Source organism: Thermobia domestica, chromosome 10, assembly GCF_964235325.1.
Source record: "Thermobia domestica chromosome 10, izTheDome1.hap1.1, whole genome shotgun sequence".
In the NCBI taxonomy this organism is placed as follows: domain Eukaryota; kingdom Metazoa; phylum Arthropoda; class Insecta; order Zygentoma; family Lepismatidae; genus Thermobia; species Thermobia domestica.
Window position 1 is genome coordinate 151590596 of NC_137463.1, and position 21597 is coordinate 151612192.

Genomic DNA, 21597 nt, shown 5'->3' on the forward strand with positions numbered 1-21597 from the left:
TTTAGTTGGCTGTATTTAGAGATGAATCAGACATGTAAGGTTGCTGGTTCGAATCTAGTTGTGTTCGCTGTAACTCAGGGTCTGAGCGATACTTACCGAAATTTTTCCAGTGTTGCCAACACTATCAGAATGAATCGATTCATTTAGTCGGAGCAGTTTCGTGACGAAAACTGATTTTTGTTTTGCACACAAAAATTTTTTCTGAAACAGAATTTTGTTTGTACATAAAAATTTTTTTCTGAAACAGAATTTTGTTTGTACATAAAAATTTTCTGAAACAGTTTTTGTTTTGTACACACAAAAAAATTTCTGAAACAGAATTTTGTTTTCGTACACAAAAAATTTTTCTGAAAACATTTTTTTTTCGTACACAAAAATTTTCTGAATCAGTTTTTTTTTCGTACACTAAAAATTTTTTGAAACAAAAATTTAGTTTGATTTTTTTTTGTAAAACATTGATTTATTTTATCGGTAAACTGATTCAGAAAAAAGAAATTGAAATCGCAGTACAGGAAAAAGAATTTGATTTTAGGATGTGAAATAAAAACACAGAATCATGTTTTTGTACATTTATTTTAGCATGTGAAATAGAATACAGAATTTTTTTTTCTTCAAAGGAAGACGTGTCCGTGACGGGTACAAATTCTGTAAAGAGAAAATAAAACATATGAATATACATGGTAATATTTATTTTGTTTCCTGTGAAAGAAGAAAAACAGATTATTAACATCGAACTAACTGATCAAGAGAGAGTGAGGTGAGAAAAGAAACGCAAATGTGACGTACCTGAATTCCTTTTTTTTTTCTCCACGGGTTTCTGCAAGGTGATGTCATCTGAGTTTTGTTTTTCCGCTGTGGCCTCGTTGAAGCATGTCCCGTGTTGCGTTGATTCTTTGCCCCGTCTTTGGGAGGTGATGTTGGTGGGATTAGGGGAAAATATGGCTGTTATTCTGTTCTGGCTTTTTTATACCCATAGGGCAATGTCTCGTATGTGTCTGGTATTAATCGGCGTTTTTTATAGTTGAAACTGTACTTCTTTTCTTCAGGTTTTGTGACAAGATGATGATCGTGGGTTCTGTAAATTTTGTGCGGCGTGCTAATGGAGATTTTTTCATTCGATTGATTTATGATCATTTGCTCCAGACTGTTAAAATTTAGCTTTTGACTTGCAGTATAATTGAGTGTAAACCCACGAATTTTGCATACATAACTGGTTGATTTCGTGTCGGGGTTGTAGATTTCCAAGGCGTACTGTTTTGGGCCACCAGACACGAATTTTTTAATGTATGCTTTTGGTCCAATTGATTCCAGTTCATTTGACATTGAACCAAGAAATACTTCTGGTTCTATTGTGGGCTGTGATGGTCGCTGCGTGAATATTACGGAATCTGTATCGAAATATAGTACTCTTTCTTGCAGCAGTTCTAAATATTTGTAGAGTTCCAGACGAGCTTGACACGTTGTAAATGCTCCAAGGACAACATTAGCATTGTGATTTTGTACTGGAACATCATCTTCATACTGCCAATAAAGGTATAACATCGAATCGTTAACAGGTAAAATTTGGTTGACTTTTATGTCTGGAGCAGTTAATTTTTGATACAGTTCTTTGGGGTCGTTAATGATGGTCGTTTGGCTGAAATTGTCTCTTATAGCGAGTCGTCCCCAGAAGGCATTCAAACAGAGCTTTGCAAGACTACGACGTGCTGAATTTGTCATTATATTTGCTGCATCTAAAGTTATGCCTTCCCGTTGTTGTACCACTTGAATATACTGCTGCTTTTCTTCTTCGGTGACGCAATTGGCAGGCCAACCAGAAGCTTCCAGCTTAGATTTCAAAAATGTATTAATGTATTCGCTGAATAATCCGCCAGTCTTGGTTTCTGGATCATATACGGTGATGTCGTAATCCCAAATTTCGTAAATTTCAATGACTTGATACCCAAGTTCAATGGCTTTTTGAATTTCATAGGACACCCATGTTCCTGTTAGACTTCGTTCACTGTCCGAATGTGTACATTCAGAATCTTGATTTAATGCTGTGGCACAGGCAGCACAAAGTGGAAACAACAACTTCTTATTTGAACGAAATGGCAGCACTGGATGAAACACATTTCTGCTAGGCAAGATCTTCAACTTGACCAATCCGTTGACAGTTTGAATGTCGGGCATTTCTGGATCTCCCTGTAGATATATTCGTGGATGCCCTATTGGATACCGTCCACATTTATTCACATAAGGATACAGGGAGACGATATCCAAGAATTTTATTTCTTCGCCTTCATTTTCATTTGCGACGTGGTACAATTTAATGGCATTAACACGGCCACCATAGAAGCTGTCTCTTGGATTTAATGGTGTCTTATTAGTATAAGGATGTGTGCTTAAAGAAGAGGCCAATGCTGGATTGGATTTTAACACTTGACGAAATTCACATTCCCACATTTCATGTACTTTATATCCCATGGATCGTAATAACTTCATTTTACGCTGTGTTCTCTCGTAGCGATAGTTCATTGTTTCTTCGGAGTTCTCATAAATGGGTTGATCACGGTCTGTAGGGACACATAGAGGACAGCCGTGGAATCTGCACCCTTCAAATTCATACACGTGTTTCTCTTTAGTGTCAGGATCTTTGTAGTAACCGTCCAGATGAAAACCAGCAACATAAACTTCTTTTCCTCTCGCAGCATGTTGAATTGAATGACCCTCTTTTTCCTCCATGTAGGCAAGCCACTGCAAAGCAATCCGTGACTGATTGTTTCTGTGACGATATCCACGTGCAGGAAGAATGCTAATAGTATTGGGTTTTAAGAAATTTCGTCGAAATACTAAATTGCACGCACTCGCCAAAGTGATAGCCTCCAGGAAAGGATTGACGTGAGTTTCTTGTTTAAAAGTGGTCATGAAAGATATACAAGCCAATCGAAGTACGTTGACGTCCTGGATACAATAGTTCACCAATTCTTTTTGGAAAATAAACGTATCGTTCTGGTGTTCGTTATACCATGTCATGAATTTTTCTCGTTCATCCACTTTCATTTCATCTGCACCATAATAATGGATGTCCGGTAATTTTCCCACATACGTTTGATTTGCAGCAGTATTAAAAAAGTGTGGAAAATATCCTTTGGTCGCTGGTAAATGAAATGCCTTGGATAATTTACTTAAAGCCATTGGCATGAAATTTAAGGAGTCAATAAACGATAAGTGATTCACTTTCATGCTTAAAATTTTTGCTCCGTTCAAGATCAAAGTAGGTTTCAATTCATGTTCTTCCACTAAAGATTTAAGAATAAAATGACCATCATATCCCTTACAGTTATGTGCCAAAGATACAATAAGTTTGATGTTGGGTCGTGGTTGACGTAAATACGCAAGAAAGGCATTGATCGGATCATCTTGAAAAATATGTTCTCGCTGTCCACAAACTTCACACGGATGATGTATATTCTCATCTTGAACACAGTTGTAACATACTTGTTGGGCCACCAATAAATTGGGCTTATGAATGAACGTGTCTTCATCGAAGAAAGTATCCTGTGTGGCTTCGATATCATAGAAGACAATCATAGCTTTCTTGGCATGTAACACTGATGGAACTCCAGGTTTTAATTGAGTCGTATCAGGCTTCATGTAGCATTGGTGGGTAGACGTAACGTGTTTATGGCACACATTACAAAAATAATCAGTACAATCATGTTTTCTTTCCCCTGTACGGACAAACGAATAAATGCGTAGACATTTGGCACACTGTTTCACCATCTTGCATATTGGTTGGCCTTTATGGTATGGTACAGTCAGATGATTTGTCTAACATGTTTCACCATAAAATTCACGATTGCATTCTGGACACTGCTTCTCCGTATTGGTCTTACTGCATGGCGGTTTCTGCAAACATTTCTCACACATGGCCGAACAGTTCTTAACGTGTCTATTAAGATGATCATATTTTTTGTGGCATGCAGCACAGTAATAGTTGGTAGAAAAAACGGCCGTTAATGACGTGATGATGTCATAATGAGAATTGATGCACATTAAATTGATTGGAATCTTGTCTTCGCCACCCGGCCCTTCATACAGAATATCTTCTCCGGAAAAACTGGTGTATACGGTAAGTTTATAATCGGTTAAGTAGCGTTGCAATTGTCGTAATTCTTCCACAGATCCCCCATGGTCTAAATTCACTGATGATCTGGACAAAAGTTCATGTACGTCAGGGAGAACGACACACTTGCTCTGTTTGCGATATTGATCGTAAACTTTTTTATTTGTATCCTTATATTTCTTTAGGCCAATAGCAATCACAATTGCATACGCTAAACATTTCTTGTCGGTGTTTTTTACACGTAAAATGCCTTTCTTGCACTTTAATAATTCGTCGTTTGATAAAAGACCTCGACGCACCAATCCAAATCCACGGGGCACATCCACATGATGAAAATGGACAATGAACGGTTCGTTCATGAGAAAACTATCGTTACTTTGAAGGATGCGATCAAAGGAAGCCCATAAAGTCTCCAGTGTCAAATTACTTGCATGCCGGAAAGATAAATAAAATGGCTTGTTCTTCTCATCGTGGGATAAAATCGATAATCCAACCATCGATGATTCGTCGACGTTTTCCAATAAGTAATCCAACATCTGTTGAAAGGAGGCCTGAACCCACTCCACAATATCGGTGCCACTGATCGGAGCATTAATTTGAATTTCCAGCATTCGTCCTTCAAGATTAAAACGCCGATAATGTCTATTGATTTCTCGCAAGACAGTAAAGCCAGAAGTAGCCATATTCAAATAGGGAAAAAAGGTAAGGTAAGCAAAAAAGGAATAGGCAAAGAAAACAAATATCTAAAACGAGAGAGAAAAAAAGCACGAATTAAAATTGAATTCAGAGATCACTACATTATCAAAATGACTACACGATTAATCCTAAAAGAATGATCATATCTCAAATAGTTTTACTGTTAAAATTTTTTTTTATTGTCGTCATACTGGAAATCAAACCCGGACCAACATCAACATGTAAATGACCTAAGTTTCTGTAGTGATAAAAAGAATGAATGAAATTGTTTTTCTAAGCGTGCTAAGAGAATCATTGTAGTAAGCATTTTTTCCTCTGACACTGAACTTTAAAACATATGACGAACATGAAACGAAAACAAAATCTCATGCGCTTGCTTTTCTCGAGCTAAGGCAAGAAAGACTCGAATTCGATTCTCGGCGGGAGATCAGATCCCACATTAAACTGCAAGTCCACGTCTCACGTTGTAGGGAACAAATTCGTGCGTAGTTTCTTTGTTTACTTTCAGAAACTGAGCTAAGTGGTTAGCGTTACGCAACTCTGGCCCGGGTTCAACACCCAGTATGCGCTCAGATTCAACATTAAGCTGTATTCCTAGCACCCCACTACTGAAGGGACGCTAAACCAAAATCAACAAATTTCTTGTGCTTACTTCTAATGTGTGGGATTCCTAATTCGATCCCCGGTCAAGTTATTCTTCCATTTGCTAAATATTTCGTGTTAAAATAAAACAATGATAACAATGTTATCCTCATGCAAAAAAACACTCCATTGATGTTAAGAAAACGCAGTCGATACTTACCTCAAATTCAAGGAACGGAGTAAAGTCACGCTGTCACTAGAGGTACACCTACGTTCATTCAAGATCTTCGTGGAAGTAGGATTTGAAAATGAAATTAAGAAATTTATTTAGGTCTAAAACGTGTTCAACTATAAAGTGACATCACTATCAGCCAATCAGAAACGAGGAAAATGAATCAATGACATCACGGAGAACCAATGAAAACACAGTTTTCATCATGAGCCGAAAGGTGATGTAAGAAGCAATCTGATTGGTTGTGACATTATTCACGTTTTTTCTCCTTACACATCAATCGTTACGACATCTAGTATCGCAATTTTGATAATGACATCATACCGTTGACTCGTTAGTTTCTTACGACATTCAAATTAACACATCTAAAATGTGATTCATTTTCCTTAAACTTGATTGAAAAATGTAACACTCATCGATATGTTACGAAACTGTCTTTGACATAAATGTAAAGTTGAGCTTTAAAAGTCCGTCAGCTGAGAAAAAATGCTGATGTAGTAAAAGCAGATTCTGCAATTTCACAATAACAAGCTTCTATGCGTAACAACAAGCAGAAATGTGTAGTAATGTAACATAATCTGTTCATGTTCTTTTCATACGCAAAACTGCTCGCACTGAATAGTGTACGGTGGCTCAGCGTTTTTTTTTTCTGATGTGTGAGTTCTCTGCTTCAATCCGCAAGCAAGTAAGTTTATGATGTTTTCTCATTTCTCATCATCGTTTCAAGTGGGACGTTAACATTTCCTGAAACTAGCACCAAGAATCAAACTCGGGACCATTGCATAGTAATCAACACACGTGTACGATGGCTCAGTGCTTGTCTCTCTACTGTATGGGGTCACTGCTTCAATCCTCAGTCAAGTAAGTTCATGTTTCGGTCTATCACCGTTTTCGCGGGGACGTTAAATTCAACATTTCCAAGAATCAAACTCGGGACGATTGCAAGGTTCACTCCTAAAGCGGAAAAAAATGCACCCTAAAAGGGAACGAGGTGGACCACCCAAATTTTGTAGTAATATATATTAGGGTCCAGTACTATGATACCAAATGTTTAAATTTGGCAATTTCTAAAACTTAAGGGGCGGGCCAAGGTACCATTCCCGGGGTGCACATATGTACTTATGTTTCATAATAGGGAATGGACTCCTATACATGGCCATATAACCATATAAGGTAATAGGATCTCATCCAAGGAAATAAATTAGGTCAAAACCCAAACACGTGGTACAACGTATTGCTTACGTTTATATTTTGGCAATTTTATACCCCTAAAAGGGAACGAGATAGACCACCGAAATTTATAGTGATCTATATTAGGGTTCTATACTATTATACCAAATGTTTAAATTGGGCAATTTCCAAAATTTAAGGGGTGGGCCAAGGCACTCCTGCCGGGGTGCACAAATGTACCTATGTCTTACAATAGGAAATAAACACCTGTATACACCCATATAAGGGACCTCATCCAAGGGAATAAAAATGAACCAAAAAAAAAAACCAAACATGTGGTTGTACTAAAATTTTGGCAATTTTGTACCCCTAAAAGGGAACGAGGTGGACCACCCAAATTTATTATAATACATATTAGGGTCCTGTACTATAATACCCAATGTTGAAATTGGGCAATTTCCAAAATTGAAGGGGTGGGCCAAGGTACACCTCCCAAATTTTTGAAGGGGTGCATTAATATACCCATGTCTTATGAAAGGTAATGAATCCCTGTATATGCACGTATAACCATATAGGATAATAATACCTCATCAAAGGGGATAAATTAGGTCAAAAAACCCCGAAATTTGAATTTTTGGCAATTTTTTACCCATAAAAGGGAACGACATAGACACCCAATACTGATAGAGGTACATACTGTGGTCCTAGGCTACCACACCCAATTTTTAGATTTGGCAATTTCCAAAATTTAAGGGGTGACCCTATGTACACCTGCCAAAATCTAGAGGGGTGGTCCTAAGTACCCCTAGGTCATTGACACGGGCCAGGGACCATGGGTCCTGGGGGGTGGTCCTATGTACCCCTGCCAAAATTTAGGGGGTGGTCCTAGGTACCCCTAGGTCATTGACCCCGGCCAGGGACCATGGGTCCTGAGGCAGGGACCCAGGGGCCAAAAAGTTTCCTATAGTCAGGCCCTTACTACTCCCTACGAATGAGCTTGCCTGGTCGTTTCGACTTGATCGCTTGGCGAAGATTGGCAAATGTTTGCGCGTAACACTGGGCACTTACTGTTGTCCCGTGCTGCAGGAAATCTATCAGAAGTAGCCGTCTTGATCAAACAAGAACGTTAGCATAACCATTCCGGCACTTGTGTAGATGACTAGAATTATTTTTGGTGGTGGTGACAGTGGATGCTACCACTGGAGACTTTATCTTTTGGATTCCGGTTCGACGTGATGGCACCAAGACACATCTCCAGCCAACAATCATGCCAGGAATTCATTCCTTTCCGTCACATAGCGCTGCAAATGATCAAGATAGTGGGCCATTCGACCTGCTTCCTGTTGTGGTTGAAGACTGTGTGGCACCTACAGCGCGCACTTTCCGAAAGTTCAGTATTTCCGTCATGATGGTGTGCACATTTCCGACGCGCAAGTTGACCTTGGCGCCTACGAGTTTCACTGTAACTCTGCGGTTCTGGATAACGAGTGCAGTAATCAGCTAGACGATGTCATCGCTGATACGGTATAGTGTTCTAGACCGTGGATCATCGGCTAACGACACCCGTTCTTCCCTGAAGCGCTTGTGCCACTCCTTGACTCTTCCAAGGGGCATACAGTGTTCACCGTACACGTGTGACATTCTCCGTTGAATGTCCGTTCCCTCTACTCCTTCCGCCGTCAGCACACGAACAGCATCTCTATGCTCTTCCTTTGATGCCTCTATGTCACCGCTGTACTGCTACTGGACGATTGGCGTCTGCTTCTGCTGACTTAATGTTACGTGGCTTGCACATGTGACCATCTAGCGGAGGATTGTGAACTTCCGCGCTGTTGTCGGAATGCCTATTTGTTACACGCGCAACAATATTACCATTCTATCACCGGTGTGCACATTAAAGCCTTCGGCTCGTTTATTTTTGACCGTCCCTTATATATATATAAAATTGTCGATATACAGGGTGGTAATGAACTACACCAACAAACTTTAAGAGGTGATTCCTCACATCAAAATAAGACAAAAAGTTCATATGGACCTATGGTGAAAAGTCCATAGTTTCAGAGCTAGGGGTGTACACAATCGTGAAAAACCCAAATTTCAACAGGCCCTACTTTGAATTCCAGAAACTGAGGATGGTGGTCTGTATGAACGTAAAGGAAGCCATGCATACACAATCCAAAAATGCATATTTCGTAAGTTTTCAATAGGTATACACTCTACAGAGTGTAATTCTCAGATATGCTTTCAATAGATTTTTCATTATACCCTGATTTTAAGGAGGGTCCAAAGTTGACAGAAAATAAGCCTGGACAACAATGGACATCCAATGCTTCGGAGGGAAGTCGGAAGTGTTAGAAACCGGCAGCTCCATGTTCTTTGTGTTCGAAATTATGTGAGATGCGATGTATTTCGTCACAATATATTTCTCGTTTTCTTCACCTATAAGCGTGAAAGAAAACATAGCTGCATGCGTTTTCCCGAGTACGAGAAACCGTGCTGCTGACGATCCTTAAAACTTCCGACTTCCCTCCGAAGAATCGGATGTCCATTGTTGTCAACGCTTACCTTTTGCCAACTCTGGACCCTCCTTCAAATCAGAGTACACTGAAAACTCTATTTAGAGCATATCTCAGAATTACACCCTGTAGAAAATACCCTGTATGCCTATTGAAAATTTACGAAATATGTATTTTTGGATTGTGTATCCAAGGCTTCCTTTACGCTGATAAGGACCATCATCCACAGTTTCTGAAATTCAAAATATGGCCTGTTGAAATTGGGCTTTTTCGGAATTCTGGACAGCCCTAGCTCTGAAACTATGGACTTTTCGCCATAAGTCCATATGAACTTTTTGTCTTATTTTGATGTGAGGAATCACCTCGTACAGTTTGTCGGTATAGTTCATTAACAGTCTGTATATTTTCATTTATGTAACATGTGATCAGTGTTCTAAACGGAAATCGTAGGTATTCCAAGATGGATACTAACTAAATGTTCAATATTTGCAATTCCTTATCTGTTTTCGTTCCTACTTAGTAACAAATTCCTGCCGTACGACTAAGTAATGTTATTAGTCATCCTACCTTTTAACACTCTCGCTGCCAAACTGGTTTTGCGTGACTGTCACCGTGCGGCCAGATGATTTTTTTTAACTTATTGTAATCAGAGTAATGGATTTTTTTAAATATATGTTGTTGTTTTGTCTTATTGGTTCTCCATTGGTGTCTCTGTGGAAGTGTCCACCCGTGGTACACGTGGCTCCAGAATGTGAATTTACATTCTGAGGCCACGTGTACCACCGGTAGACAATACTTTTTTTTGTATTTTTCATCATGTTTTATCAGTATAATTGTATATGTTTTTTTACTGCTTAGTCAGACATTACCCGCCTAATGCACACTCAAGCAAGTTGTAAGGACTTGGAGGGATGTTTTCGTTATCACCTCAGGGACAGCATCGAAAACTGCTTACCAACCCTTTTGTATACTTTCAGTGATCCAATCATTCAGTTCAACATGTCCACAATAGAAGGCGATAAAATAACCAAAGTGTAGATCAGCATCAGAATCATCAAAAGAAAGACTTACTAGAATTTGCCTATGCTATAGGAAAATGAAATCACTAGAATTTTCATTTTCTGAATCCATCAGAACACCGGTTATTTTAATCAACTTCTATTGTTGGAATGTTGTAAGTCAATGATTGAGATCACTGAAAGTAAACAAGAGTACTGCCAAGCAGTTTTCGATGCTGTCCCTGCGATAAAAACGAAAATACCCCTGCATGTCCTTACAACTGCTTGAGTGTGCATTGTGCAGGGAATGTCTGACTAAGCAGTGAAGAACGTATTGGTTCACCGTGCTGATAGAGGAATACCAAGATAGAATATTCAGGTGCAGTTACGAAGAAGAAATGTTACTAAAGTATAAAATAGCTCCCCAAGGAAACAAAAGTTTTCAAATTCCCATGTTGCCCCCCACCTATGGTTGAGGTGAAGAAGAAGAAGTTTACTATAAAAATGCTGCATTTTCAGCTGTGAACAGTTTTTTTTTCAACTCTCTTAACTATTATTCTTTGTGTTGCTGCAGTTATTTAGGCTTCTCAATATCAATACACTTTAAATAAAATAAAAAGCAAGATTTCCAATAAAGACATGTATATTGTTATGCGTGGGAGAGCTAAGTTATCGAATGCGTTATCTAACATACGTATTGCTAATATAGTGAAGGTCTTAAGGCAACTTCGATTTCCTACATAACATAGGGCACCTTACTAGTGTGGAAGGCAAACGGGAAGTAACGTTATTTTTTTGCTTCTTTGCTTTAGTGTAATTTCATTAGACAAAAAATGTTTCATGCAAAATATAAAATCATCAACCTAATTAATTACTTTTATTTTACGTTCAAATATTTAGTTAGTGTCTGGGGAAATTTGAACTTTTGCGTCCCACTTAGTATTTTCTCAATCTATAACTAAACGTAAGAATTAATTCGTTAATTCCTTTAATTTAATAGTTCTCTTCATGTTTGCTCATAACGAACTTGGCCTATGACCCTATAGCATAGGCAAATTAGCTTTATCAGTGGAACAATACTTGGAACAAGCTGATTTTTTGTACACACGTTCAGAGTACCATTGTCGAACTGTTGACAGGACACATTCAGTCTGTTCTTTTATTAATTGGAATTTCAATTACGATTTTTAGGATTTAGCTTTTTTGGGGCTTCATTCATGATGGTGGCGATAAATAAAGTTCCCCACAAGTTGTTGGGAACCATTTCTCTGAAACATGCCGTTTCTATTTTCCTTCCCGGGACAATCTTTTTTGCTTTTCCTTGTGTTTTTTAATTTCTTTATATATTTATATAATTCTAAAAGCATCGCTACTAAGAAAGTATTACGTAATATATTTATCCGAACTTCAAAATTGTGAGATAAATTTAAAAGAAATTAAAAATAATTTGCTTATCGATCTTAATGGGTTGATAGGATCGAACTCAGGAAGGTTAACTTCATGTAACATTCCCTATTCATATTCCATTATATTTTATCTGAATGTCTTGGATGTTCGCAATCCTTTCGTGTTGTCAATTTTTCGTCAACCATTCTGTCTGTGACTTTCGAAAAGCTGCTACCAGAAGTGCGCAGCCCTACATTTTCAGGATCGCTTATGTTTTTATCTTCATTACCAAAGAGTTTTTCTTCAACTTCATCAGCCATGATTTCTTCTTCAGTTGACATAGTAGGGAGCGAGTTATGGCATCCCAATCCTCTACAGTGAGAACATGCAATAGAACATCGAAGACCTGCATTTATGCATCCGCAATGTAAATAGCGACCCTTTTGACATCTACATGCTATTAACTTCAAGAGCTTTTCGGGAGCTGGTGGTTTAAGAGTGGTGACTGAAACCAAATCACATCGGGTGCAAGTGATGTCAGCAGGATTAGTAGGTTAACATTTTCTCCTACTACAATTACAGGCTTATTATTGATGCTGATAGCCAATTTGATAGCCATTTGTACGATGAGCGTGTCTGCATCATCATTTGCTTGAATGACTAATTCCTCTGCATTAGATTCTTTTCTGAGTTGCTGAATAAAATTACACTTATTCGTCAGATTTGACAAAAACTTACTTTGTTCAATCGTTGTTCAGAAACTATGTCATAGCAACTCATTTTCAAGGATCGTCTCTGTCTTTCAACAATGAGTTGGATTCATAACCATCAAACAGTACTACTGACATGTGAGCATAGCCAAAGTGCTTGATCACATGCTGCTGGTAAGTTTTGTATATATTTTCATATGTGGTTTGGGTACGCCAAACCACTTTGTGTAGCAGATAACCTCCATCAATTTCATATTGACAGTTTTCCAGAGGTAGATCGTCAGTTGGTTTGAAAAGAGAGAAGATTTGCGGGTCTTTCTCATTCCACCCTCATCAAACAATGATAATGGTACTGGTGCTAACTCATAGTGAAAAAAGGATGACCATTCGTTATTGTCTTTTATTGTCCGCCTATCCCGGGCTAACTCTTGCTACCTTGCTTTCGAGGTAATCGGTACCGGAAAGTGTAAAGTTCGTTGACTCTCAGATCTCGACAGTTTGTTAAAAGACATTTAAAAATTCATGTTGTTATTTCTTCGTTACAAAACACTTCTGAATGACTATATTCATGGTGAATTACTGAGCTTACACACTCCGCATAAAAAAAATCGAAAGCTAACACCTTGCAGCTAGGCCATCCAATATATACCTTATTATCCCACAATCGTGTCAGGTAGTGACCCCCTCTCTCTCCACCCTCCCTCTCTCCCATATGAAAATCAGCAACAACATGAGCACAATACTAATTTCAAAATATAAATATATTAGTGCCAATAAAGTGAAAGAATAAAAATGAGACGAAACGAGATTCATAAGTTGTTGTCGAGAGAAACTTGAACATATCTCAATGAAAAATATAAACCAATAGATATCAGTCAGAGGTACAGAAGTGTGACAGAGAGAGAAAAAGAGACAGAAGAAGAAAAAGGAAAGAGAGCACAGATAAAAATATTGCATTTAGACTTATTAGGAAAAGAATGTAATATTATTAAGTTCCGTTTCCAGAAGTCCAATAGTATATTTGAAATAACAGTTTTTAATTTGTTGTCAGAACTATTCAAATAAATAAAAATTCATTAGGTCACTTTCAAAATGAATACCAAACTTGCTGATCAAATTAAATACGCAATTTCCATTGAAACTTAAAAAGTTTCGATAAATATCTAGGATCATGCCACAAGTTTAACACACATCCTGTCTCTCCGCGTGGTTCGGCTGCAAATTCGGTAGTGTTCATTAAAGGTACGGATCTCAAATATATTATAATAAACATAGTAGGTAGAGTAGGTCATACATTCCGTTCCAGACTATTAATGCAAACTGAATAAAAGAAACCAAAAGAAAATATAGAAAAAGGACAGAAAGAAAAATGGAATGAGTGCACTTTTTGGCTGCACTTTTTGCACCTCTGGTGTTTTTGTTCATATTTCACTTCTTTTTGTAGTTCACCATGTCAATATTGTATATTGGGGTTCTCAATTGTGGCATATTGTTGGATTTAAATTTAAAATTGTACATTTTTAAAGGAGTCATAATGTGTCACATGCAACATTAGTTTCCAAGGCCTCTCCCACCCGGAATCGAACCCAGGACCCCGTAAAAGAAAGGCGCACATGCTAGCCACTAGAACAGCGGCGAGGATTTGTTCTATTAAATATCTGTCAGAGAGTTATGTCCAAACGAGATTCTAATTCATTTACCCGAACTACAAAATCACAATCGCTAACATCTCATTTTCCATTACCTAAATACTAAGAGTATCAACAGGGTCCATAACCCTTGATGCTGAATCCTCGATGCAACATCACCAGACATGGCTGATGTTTCAATATACTTAATTGTCCTCTACCTTTCCACATTGGGAAATTACGGAGTTCATTACATGACGCGCATGTTGCGCAGTTTCATACTGCCTCGAGTTTCCTTCCGATGATATACACCTTTCAAAAAGCTTCTAATCTTAATTATATTTGCCACCAACATATCCTAACTGTACATAAAACTACACGAACTGATATAAATTAAAGAGGTGCTTCCGGTTGACGTGGAAATTTGAAATGAAGAAGAGGGATGAAGAATTTCCCTATGTTAAGTAAATGGGTCTCTTTTGGACCTATAATCTCATGTTTTAGGAACTTCGAATTGGAAATAAAACTTGAAATTCGGTATGCTTCTACGTTTTCATTAGTATTACCTAAGTAACCAGAAAAAATACACAATTCCAAATTTAGAGTGGTTTTGTGCGGAACAGAAAAACCTTTTCAATGTTATTTACTTTATATTGGACGTCCTCATCATCCCAAAATGTTTAGCCACTTCCGGCTGGATTAGAATGATGAAATTTGACACGATTGTAGCATCCCGGGACAAACCTACAGGAAAGTTGATAAAAGTGAATATTTTTAATTTTTAAGGAGTCTAAAGGGAGATGAAGAAATCCCCGTGTTATTTAAATAGGCGTTTTCCTGGGATACAAGATCTTATGTTTTAGATAGTTGAAATAGGACAAAAAATAAAATTCGGTACTGTTATGAACTGTTATGATATGAACTACTGTTGACAAAAGCACTTCCCCAGTTACGAAGAAGGTGGGGCTGCCACAGAAGAAACACACTAAACACTGGTATCAGCGGAAGGGTCCGAAGGAGGTTTCGGTTGCAACACAGGAAACCACTATAATTTTTAATGTCTGCTGCACTTTCAAGTTGTACTGGGGAAGGGGGTCCCTTCAGTAAGGTACGAACACCTGAAGCCACTGATATTGACGGATGCCCATGAGTCTGAACTGGCTTGTCCTGGCAATGAGGGCAGGAGGAAACGAAGTGAGATTCGCTATCACACATCGCACATATTTTAGATTGTCCAAAATAGGTAACCCAAAGCCGTAAATTACAAATTGGCACATAGGAAGGAATGTTCCCTTTTACAATTATTTTTAGGAGTTTTCTCCCAGTTCGTATAAGATAATGATGACTTGTGGTGTACTTTCCTTCGTCCATAGAAATTATTTTGCCATACTGTCCCAACACTTGCTTTATTAGAGCATCCGAAATTTCCATAGGAATAGTATGAATTTTCACCAATCTGAACATGTGAAAAGCCGATTCCAAAGCCACTTCATAAGTACCTTCAGCGTCAGTATATGAAACAATGCCATTACGATCCATGAGGATCCGATCACACAAGCCTGCATTAGAAAGTTTAATGAAAAAAAGGTTACGAGAAAAATCAAGTTCGATACTCAAAACCCCAATTAACGCAAACCTAAACTCATCATGTATCCATTCATGTAAGTAAATAGAATTAGGAACATTTACTACACTCTCGAAGTTAATACGAATCGTATTAAGACGTAAGGAAGCCATGAGTCACTGCATAATCACAATTAATAACGTAGCATTGCAAAGAAAAAAATAAGAAAATAAAAAACAATGCAATTCAAGTGCACAGGCAGCAATTATAACACAAAACGAGGGCAAGAACAGTTCATCAAACAGACACAACCCTTCACCAAACGCTCGACTCGTACAGACACAATACAGCACACGATGTGAATTGCACGAACGTCACAGACGTACTGTGTCTTGGCCACCGAAGCGATGAAGAAAGCGTCGCTTGTAGAGAAATAAATCGTTGAAGTCTTTTGAATTTGGCTAATCAAAGTGCTCCTTTAACTGTTTATATTCGACGATAACCGTTTGGGATCAGATAAAATCTAATCATCATGTATTTTTTCAATAAAATGACGCGCGTCTATTTACTTTCTTTAATGGTTCTCTCATATTCACTTTCAAATGATCGGTGACAGTTGCTATCTAAATTCAAACAATTATACGCACTCAATCCAAGATCTTTCACTTCATGATGTAGAGTCAGGTGTTACTCTTGCTCCCTGGAGCTAGCTTTAGGAACAATTCGGCAGGAAAAAATAATCTAATATAAATAAAACAAAGAGATTGTGTATTTGTCTGTCTCCGTGTTGCCTGGGGACAAGACGAGTGGACAGACAGTTGCCAAAATTTGATCACAGGACCAAGGTGCAGAGGAAGCGTTTATTTTTTAAAAAATTCGAACCAGGGTGTCTCAACTGGGAGGCGTTTACCGCGACCGACCTGGAAACGAGACAAGCTAACCGAGAGTTATCATAGTTTGGACAAGGATACCTTGGTCCGGACCCCAGACGAAAGCGAAACATTTTATATCACAATCCGAACCAGGGAGGTCTCAGGGGCGCGTTTACCAGGACCGACCTCCGGACCAGACAAGTTGAAGGAGAGTTACCAAATTTTTCTCACGGATACTTTGGTCCAGGCACCAGAAGAAGGCGAAGCACGTTTGTTAAAATTCGAATCAGGGGGTTTCAGGGGCGACGTTTACCGGGACATGTAAAACTAGTAGTAAACGACAGATATTATTCTCCAACTCATAGTTTTCGCGGTCGCTGAAATCAGTGACGAAACTCCGATCGCATCAAATTCCAAATTAATCCTATTTGGCTGAGGGACGAACAAGTAAAAATAATTCAAAATTACTGATATTAAGTGTCAAATCCATAATTTCCGCGGTCACTGTGGTCAATGGTGACACTTGCATTAGCGATAACTTGCAAATTCACTTACCAAATTATGCATGTCGGTACCGAGACATGTAAAAAAGAGAGCAAAATGACTGATAATAGTGTCAAATTAAATAATAGTGTCAAATAAAGGTAACGTCCTGAACTCACGAATAGTATAGGTTCAAAGCGTAGGTTCGAATCCTGGTCAAGAGAAAGGTAATTTTCTCAAAAAGTGATCGCGAAGAATCGAAGAATGGCTTCTCATACTAAACGAGCAATCCGCAAGAATGTGGAATTAAACACCTATATCATGATAGAGACAATTTGGAAATGTTGGTTGGTAAATGACAAATAAAATTAGGGGGCTGCTAGGACAATCCGAAACACTTAATTGGTCTGTAATATCCACTTTTCATGTTATTGTTCTTCGAAAGGAACATTATACCTTCTGTTAAATATGCTTCGGGTAGAGTAACCGTCGGTGTTATGAGTACTGTCATGGACTTCCACACGGAAACCTCCGTTCGAATCCTCGTCAGTTACTACTTTCTCATAAAACATTAGCTAGTAACGTTGGTTGGAGAAGCTACAAGACGAGAATCCGAATAAACAGTGTGTGCAGTCTTCATCATACAGAGCAATGATAACTAGTTTTCATATTTATATTCGTCTACCTTTCTCTCTCTCTCTCTATCCATCTTTCTTGACGTTTCCTTATCATGTCTTGCACATTTCTCCTCTTTCCCTCTCTCACACACAACTACACACTATGTCAAGAAATACGCAAAGTCAAGAACTTGTAGGTTACGAGTCTCAATCGAATCACCGTGTCACTGCGATGACCCGCTTCAGCTCTAGCGTGTTCATTCTATCATTGCGAATTACAACGTTATATCCGTAATAGGTGATATCGAAAGTGGGTATTCGGAACAGACAAATGTTCAGAAATGGCTAGAAAATGACCCCTTTTGGGTTATTTCAAGACCGATTTTATTTATACTAATGTCACACAAAATTCGTTTCCATCCTTTAATTCTTCAATTGTTTTACCCACGTTGAAATGCGAAATATGCAACATTTGCTACTTCTATAAGGAACAAACATCCAATTTTCCTATTAAACATTTGTAACTTTTCATTCTGATACAATTTCGTATTTTAATGTGCGCTCTTTCTGATAGGAATTTAGAAGTAAAATGAGACTCATTCAATTTTTCTCTCTGTCCTTTTTCTATATTTTCTTTATGTTTCTTTTGTTCAGTTTGCATTAATAGTCTGGAACGGAATGTATGACCTACGCTACCTATTATGTTTATTATAATATATTTGAGATCTATACCTTTAATGAACACTACCAAATTTGCAGCCGAACCACGCGGAGAGACAGGATGTGTGTTAAACTTTTGGCATGATCCTAGATGTTTATCGAAACTTTTTAAGTTTCAATGGAAATTGAGTATTTAATTTGATCAGCAAGTTTGGTATTCATTTTGAAAGTGACCTAATGAATTTTTATTTATTTGCATAGTTCTGACAACAACAAAAAACTGTTATTTCAAATATACTATTGGACTTCTGGAAACGGAACTTAATAATGTTACATTCTTTTCCTAATAAGTCTAAATGCAATATTTTTATCTGTGCTCTCTTTCCTTTTTCTTCTTCTATCTCTTTTTCTCTCTCTGTCACACTTCTGTACCTCTAACTGATACCTTTTGGTTTATATTTTTCATTGAGATATGTTCAAGTTTCTCTCGACAACAACTTATGAATCTCGTTTCGTCTCATTTTTATTCTTTCACTTTATTGGCACTAATATATCTTGAAATTAGTATTGTGCTCATGTTGTTGCTGATTTTCATATGGGAGAGAGTGAGGGTGGAGAGAGAGGGGGTCACTCTACCTGACACGATTGTGGGATAATAAGGTATATATTGGATGGCCTAGCTGCAAGGTGTTAACTTTCGATTTTTTTTATGCGGAGTGTGCAAGCTCAGTAATACACCATGAGTATAGTCATTCAGAAGTGTTTTGTGTCGAAGAAATAACATGAATTTTTAAATATCTTTTAACAAACTGTCGAGATCTGCGAGTCAACGAACTTTACACTTTCCGGTACCGATTACCTCGAAAGCAAGGTAGCAAGAGTTAGCTCGGGATAGACGGACTTATGTATTTCAAAAATGACAATCTCATCAACATGCAGACGCCTTTTAGTATGAGAGATAAAAGGAATTAAATCTCTCATTTTTAGTTCTATTAATCTTGCACTTCTGAGTCTGTGTCAAAATTACTGACAGAAATAAGGACAATGAATTATGATTACTTTGTAGAACATTCCACTTTATTATCACAAGAATTTCATCTTCCGGTTTGCTTAGTTGTGAAAAATTATAGAGTATATTGATATACTATGTAAAGTATGTATACTATCGCTGATTTCTGATGACAATCAGAAACAGAGGTAAAAACATAAATTACAGTACTAGTTTTCTATTAAGGAGGAAGTATAACTACTTTTATTTTAACAAACTTCTTGGCTTAAAATGTTTGTTCGGGTTCACCCCTATCTCCTTAAAGTTGGATACAGAATGCAAGAACGTATTACAAATTTTGATTATTGATTCCGGTATATTTCAAGCATCATTTCTCGGACTTAGACCTGTGGGATATACCGATATATCGACACATATCAACATTCAATATCGCAAATATATCAACATCGATATATCCATGTCGTAAATTTTCCATATCGATCTTGGGGGGAGGCCCAAAAAACTTGCGATGGGTGACGAAACAAAACTTATTATTTACAATAATGACCTCCAATGACAATTTTTTGTCACCACCAATAGCCATGGAAATAAATCCACTTGCAAATTTGCAATATTATATACTGTAATTTCTTAGGTGCCAAAACTTTTCTCTTCCCGAATAAGAAAGAAATGAGAAAGCACCGTCAAAAACAAGTGCTTCGAACTGTGACTTAGAATTTATCTTAAGAAAGTGTTTTTGTTCCTCTCTCTCTCGATTTCCATCCCATTTCGCCTTTAAGATCGCTCATTGACAAAACTGCACAGATGACCGCTATATGCAGACATTGTCTTAGGGAGAATCAGAGATTGGGAAAGGAAACGTGTTTTGAATAATAATAATAATAACAATAATAATAATATAACAATTGGGCTTACAGGTAGGGTTCCATGTGTTTATCTTGCATGGGAGGCCCAGAAATCTACTAAGTATTGGTGTCCCTTAGTGTGTGTTTGTATCTATTTGCGTTTCCTGTGTTGTTTGGCGTTAATATTAAACCTTTACATTATGTAAGCTATTTTCTGATTTCCGAGCTTTTTTTAGAAAGAAAAGAAACTGCTTTCCTCTTATATCTATTTGTTACCTTTTATCTTGTTCCGACTGCTCGAGATCATTTTATAACTTTTTGTGTCATTCATTTCCCTTACAATAATAAAACCATCATTCTTAACAATTTACTTTATTCTCTTTTTTGCAGTTTGCCACACTGATTTAATGTATTTGTAACGGAATTGAGGTTTGGTCCAACGCCTTTCGAATATTCAACGAACATAACTTCCGAGCTTTTTGGGTTGCCTACTATTGCAGGAATTGGAGAATTGCAGATGGTAATGCAGTTTTGGAGTCGTGTGTACATTGTATCAGATTTCATTCAATAAAAGCGTTAAGAAATATTTGTTTTGCGTCATAATGCACATCTTGTCTAGTTCTACAAAAGAAACCACTTCCGCAAGCACAAAATAACTCACTTTAGTGAAAAAGGGCATACGGTAACGGAAGTGACGCCAATTACATTTCTAAAAACATTAATTTTTCGTAGAATGAAGATGAAAAGTGTGCGCCAAAAGATGCAATCTTATGTTTGCAGAAAGCGTAAAATCATGCCCAACGTACTCAATTCAAATTCAATAAAATGAACACACACATTTCTTAACATTCGATACACATACTACCACACGTTCTTCAAGATTTTTTTATTTTTTTCTGAACTACGAGAGGGATAAAAACACAGTTATATCTGTCGATTAATTTTGCGTGGTTCGTATCCAACGTCAAGCAGTACGACCACGTTTCATATAGCCTCGCTAATGAAAGGGAAGCTAAACTCAAACCCAAACCTGTGATTCGAAATGTGAATAAATAATGAAATCAAAGTATTACAAGTAAGTTAAATCAGGACATTTCGCAGGATATTTTTAAAAAGAACGACGTTTCTCGATTTTCTACATGTCTTTGCAACTCGCAGGACAGCAGTACTGTACTGCGAAAATCAGTATGTCTGATCACCCTAATTCACATTCACACTCGTTCACAAAATAGTCCATAAATGCTGTAACTTATTCTTCTGTTGGCAATGTACCGTGTACTGTTAGACACCCGCAGAATAATAGCCAAAGCGCTGCACATGCGAATATGTAACGTCACGTGTTTTTTTCTCTCTCTCTAAATCTTGTAATCTTATTATTTGCAATTTTCCAACCAACATTTGTAAATTGTCTCTATCATGATATAGGTGTTTAATTCCACATTCTTGCGGATTGCTCGTTTAGTATGAGAAGTCATTCTTCGATTCTTCGCTATCACTTTTTGAGAAAATGACCTTTCTCTT

General features: G+C 37.6%; 3 protein-coding genes across 4 annotated transcripts in view; all 3 read right to left on the reverse strand.

Annotated features, from left to right (window-relative positions):
- Positions 1–21597, reverse strand: part of LOC145662773 (uncharacterized) — a 356070-nt gene that overhangs the window by 274531 nt on the left and 59942 nt on the right. The window lies entirely within an intron of this gene.
- LOC145662093 (uncharacterized) lies at positions 583–3267 on the reverse strand. The gene is made up of 2 exons (XM_081727431.1): positions 787–3267; positions 583–645 (listed from the first exon to the last, which is right to left on the reverse strand). The coding sequence occupies exon 1, from the start codon at positions 3223–3225 to the stop codon at positions 946–948; it is 2280 nt and encodes a 759-aa protein (XP_081583557.1). The 5' UTR covers positions 3226–3267; the 3' UTR covers positions 583–645; positions 787–945.
- LOC145662094 (uncharacterized) lies at positions 3460–6297 on the reverse strand. The gene is made up of 2 exons (XM_081727432.1): positions 5607–6297; positions 3460–4851 (listed from the first exon to the last, which is right to left on the reverse strand). Exon 2 carries the CDS (start codon positions 4789–4791, stop codon positions 3814–3816), a length of 978 nt encoding a protein of 325 aa, XP_081583558.1. The 5' UTR covers positions 4792–4851; positions 5607–6297; the 3' UTR covers positions 3460–3813.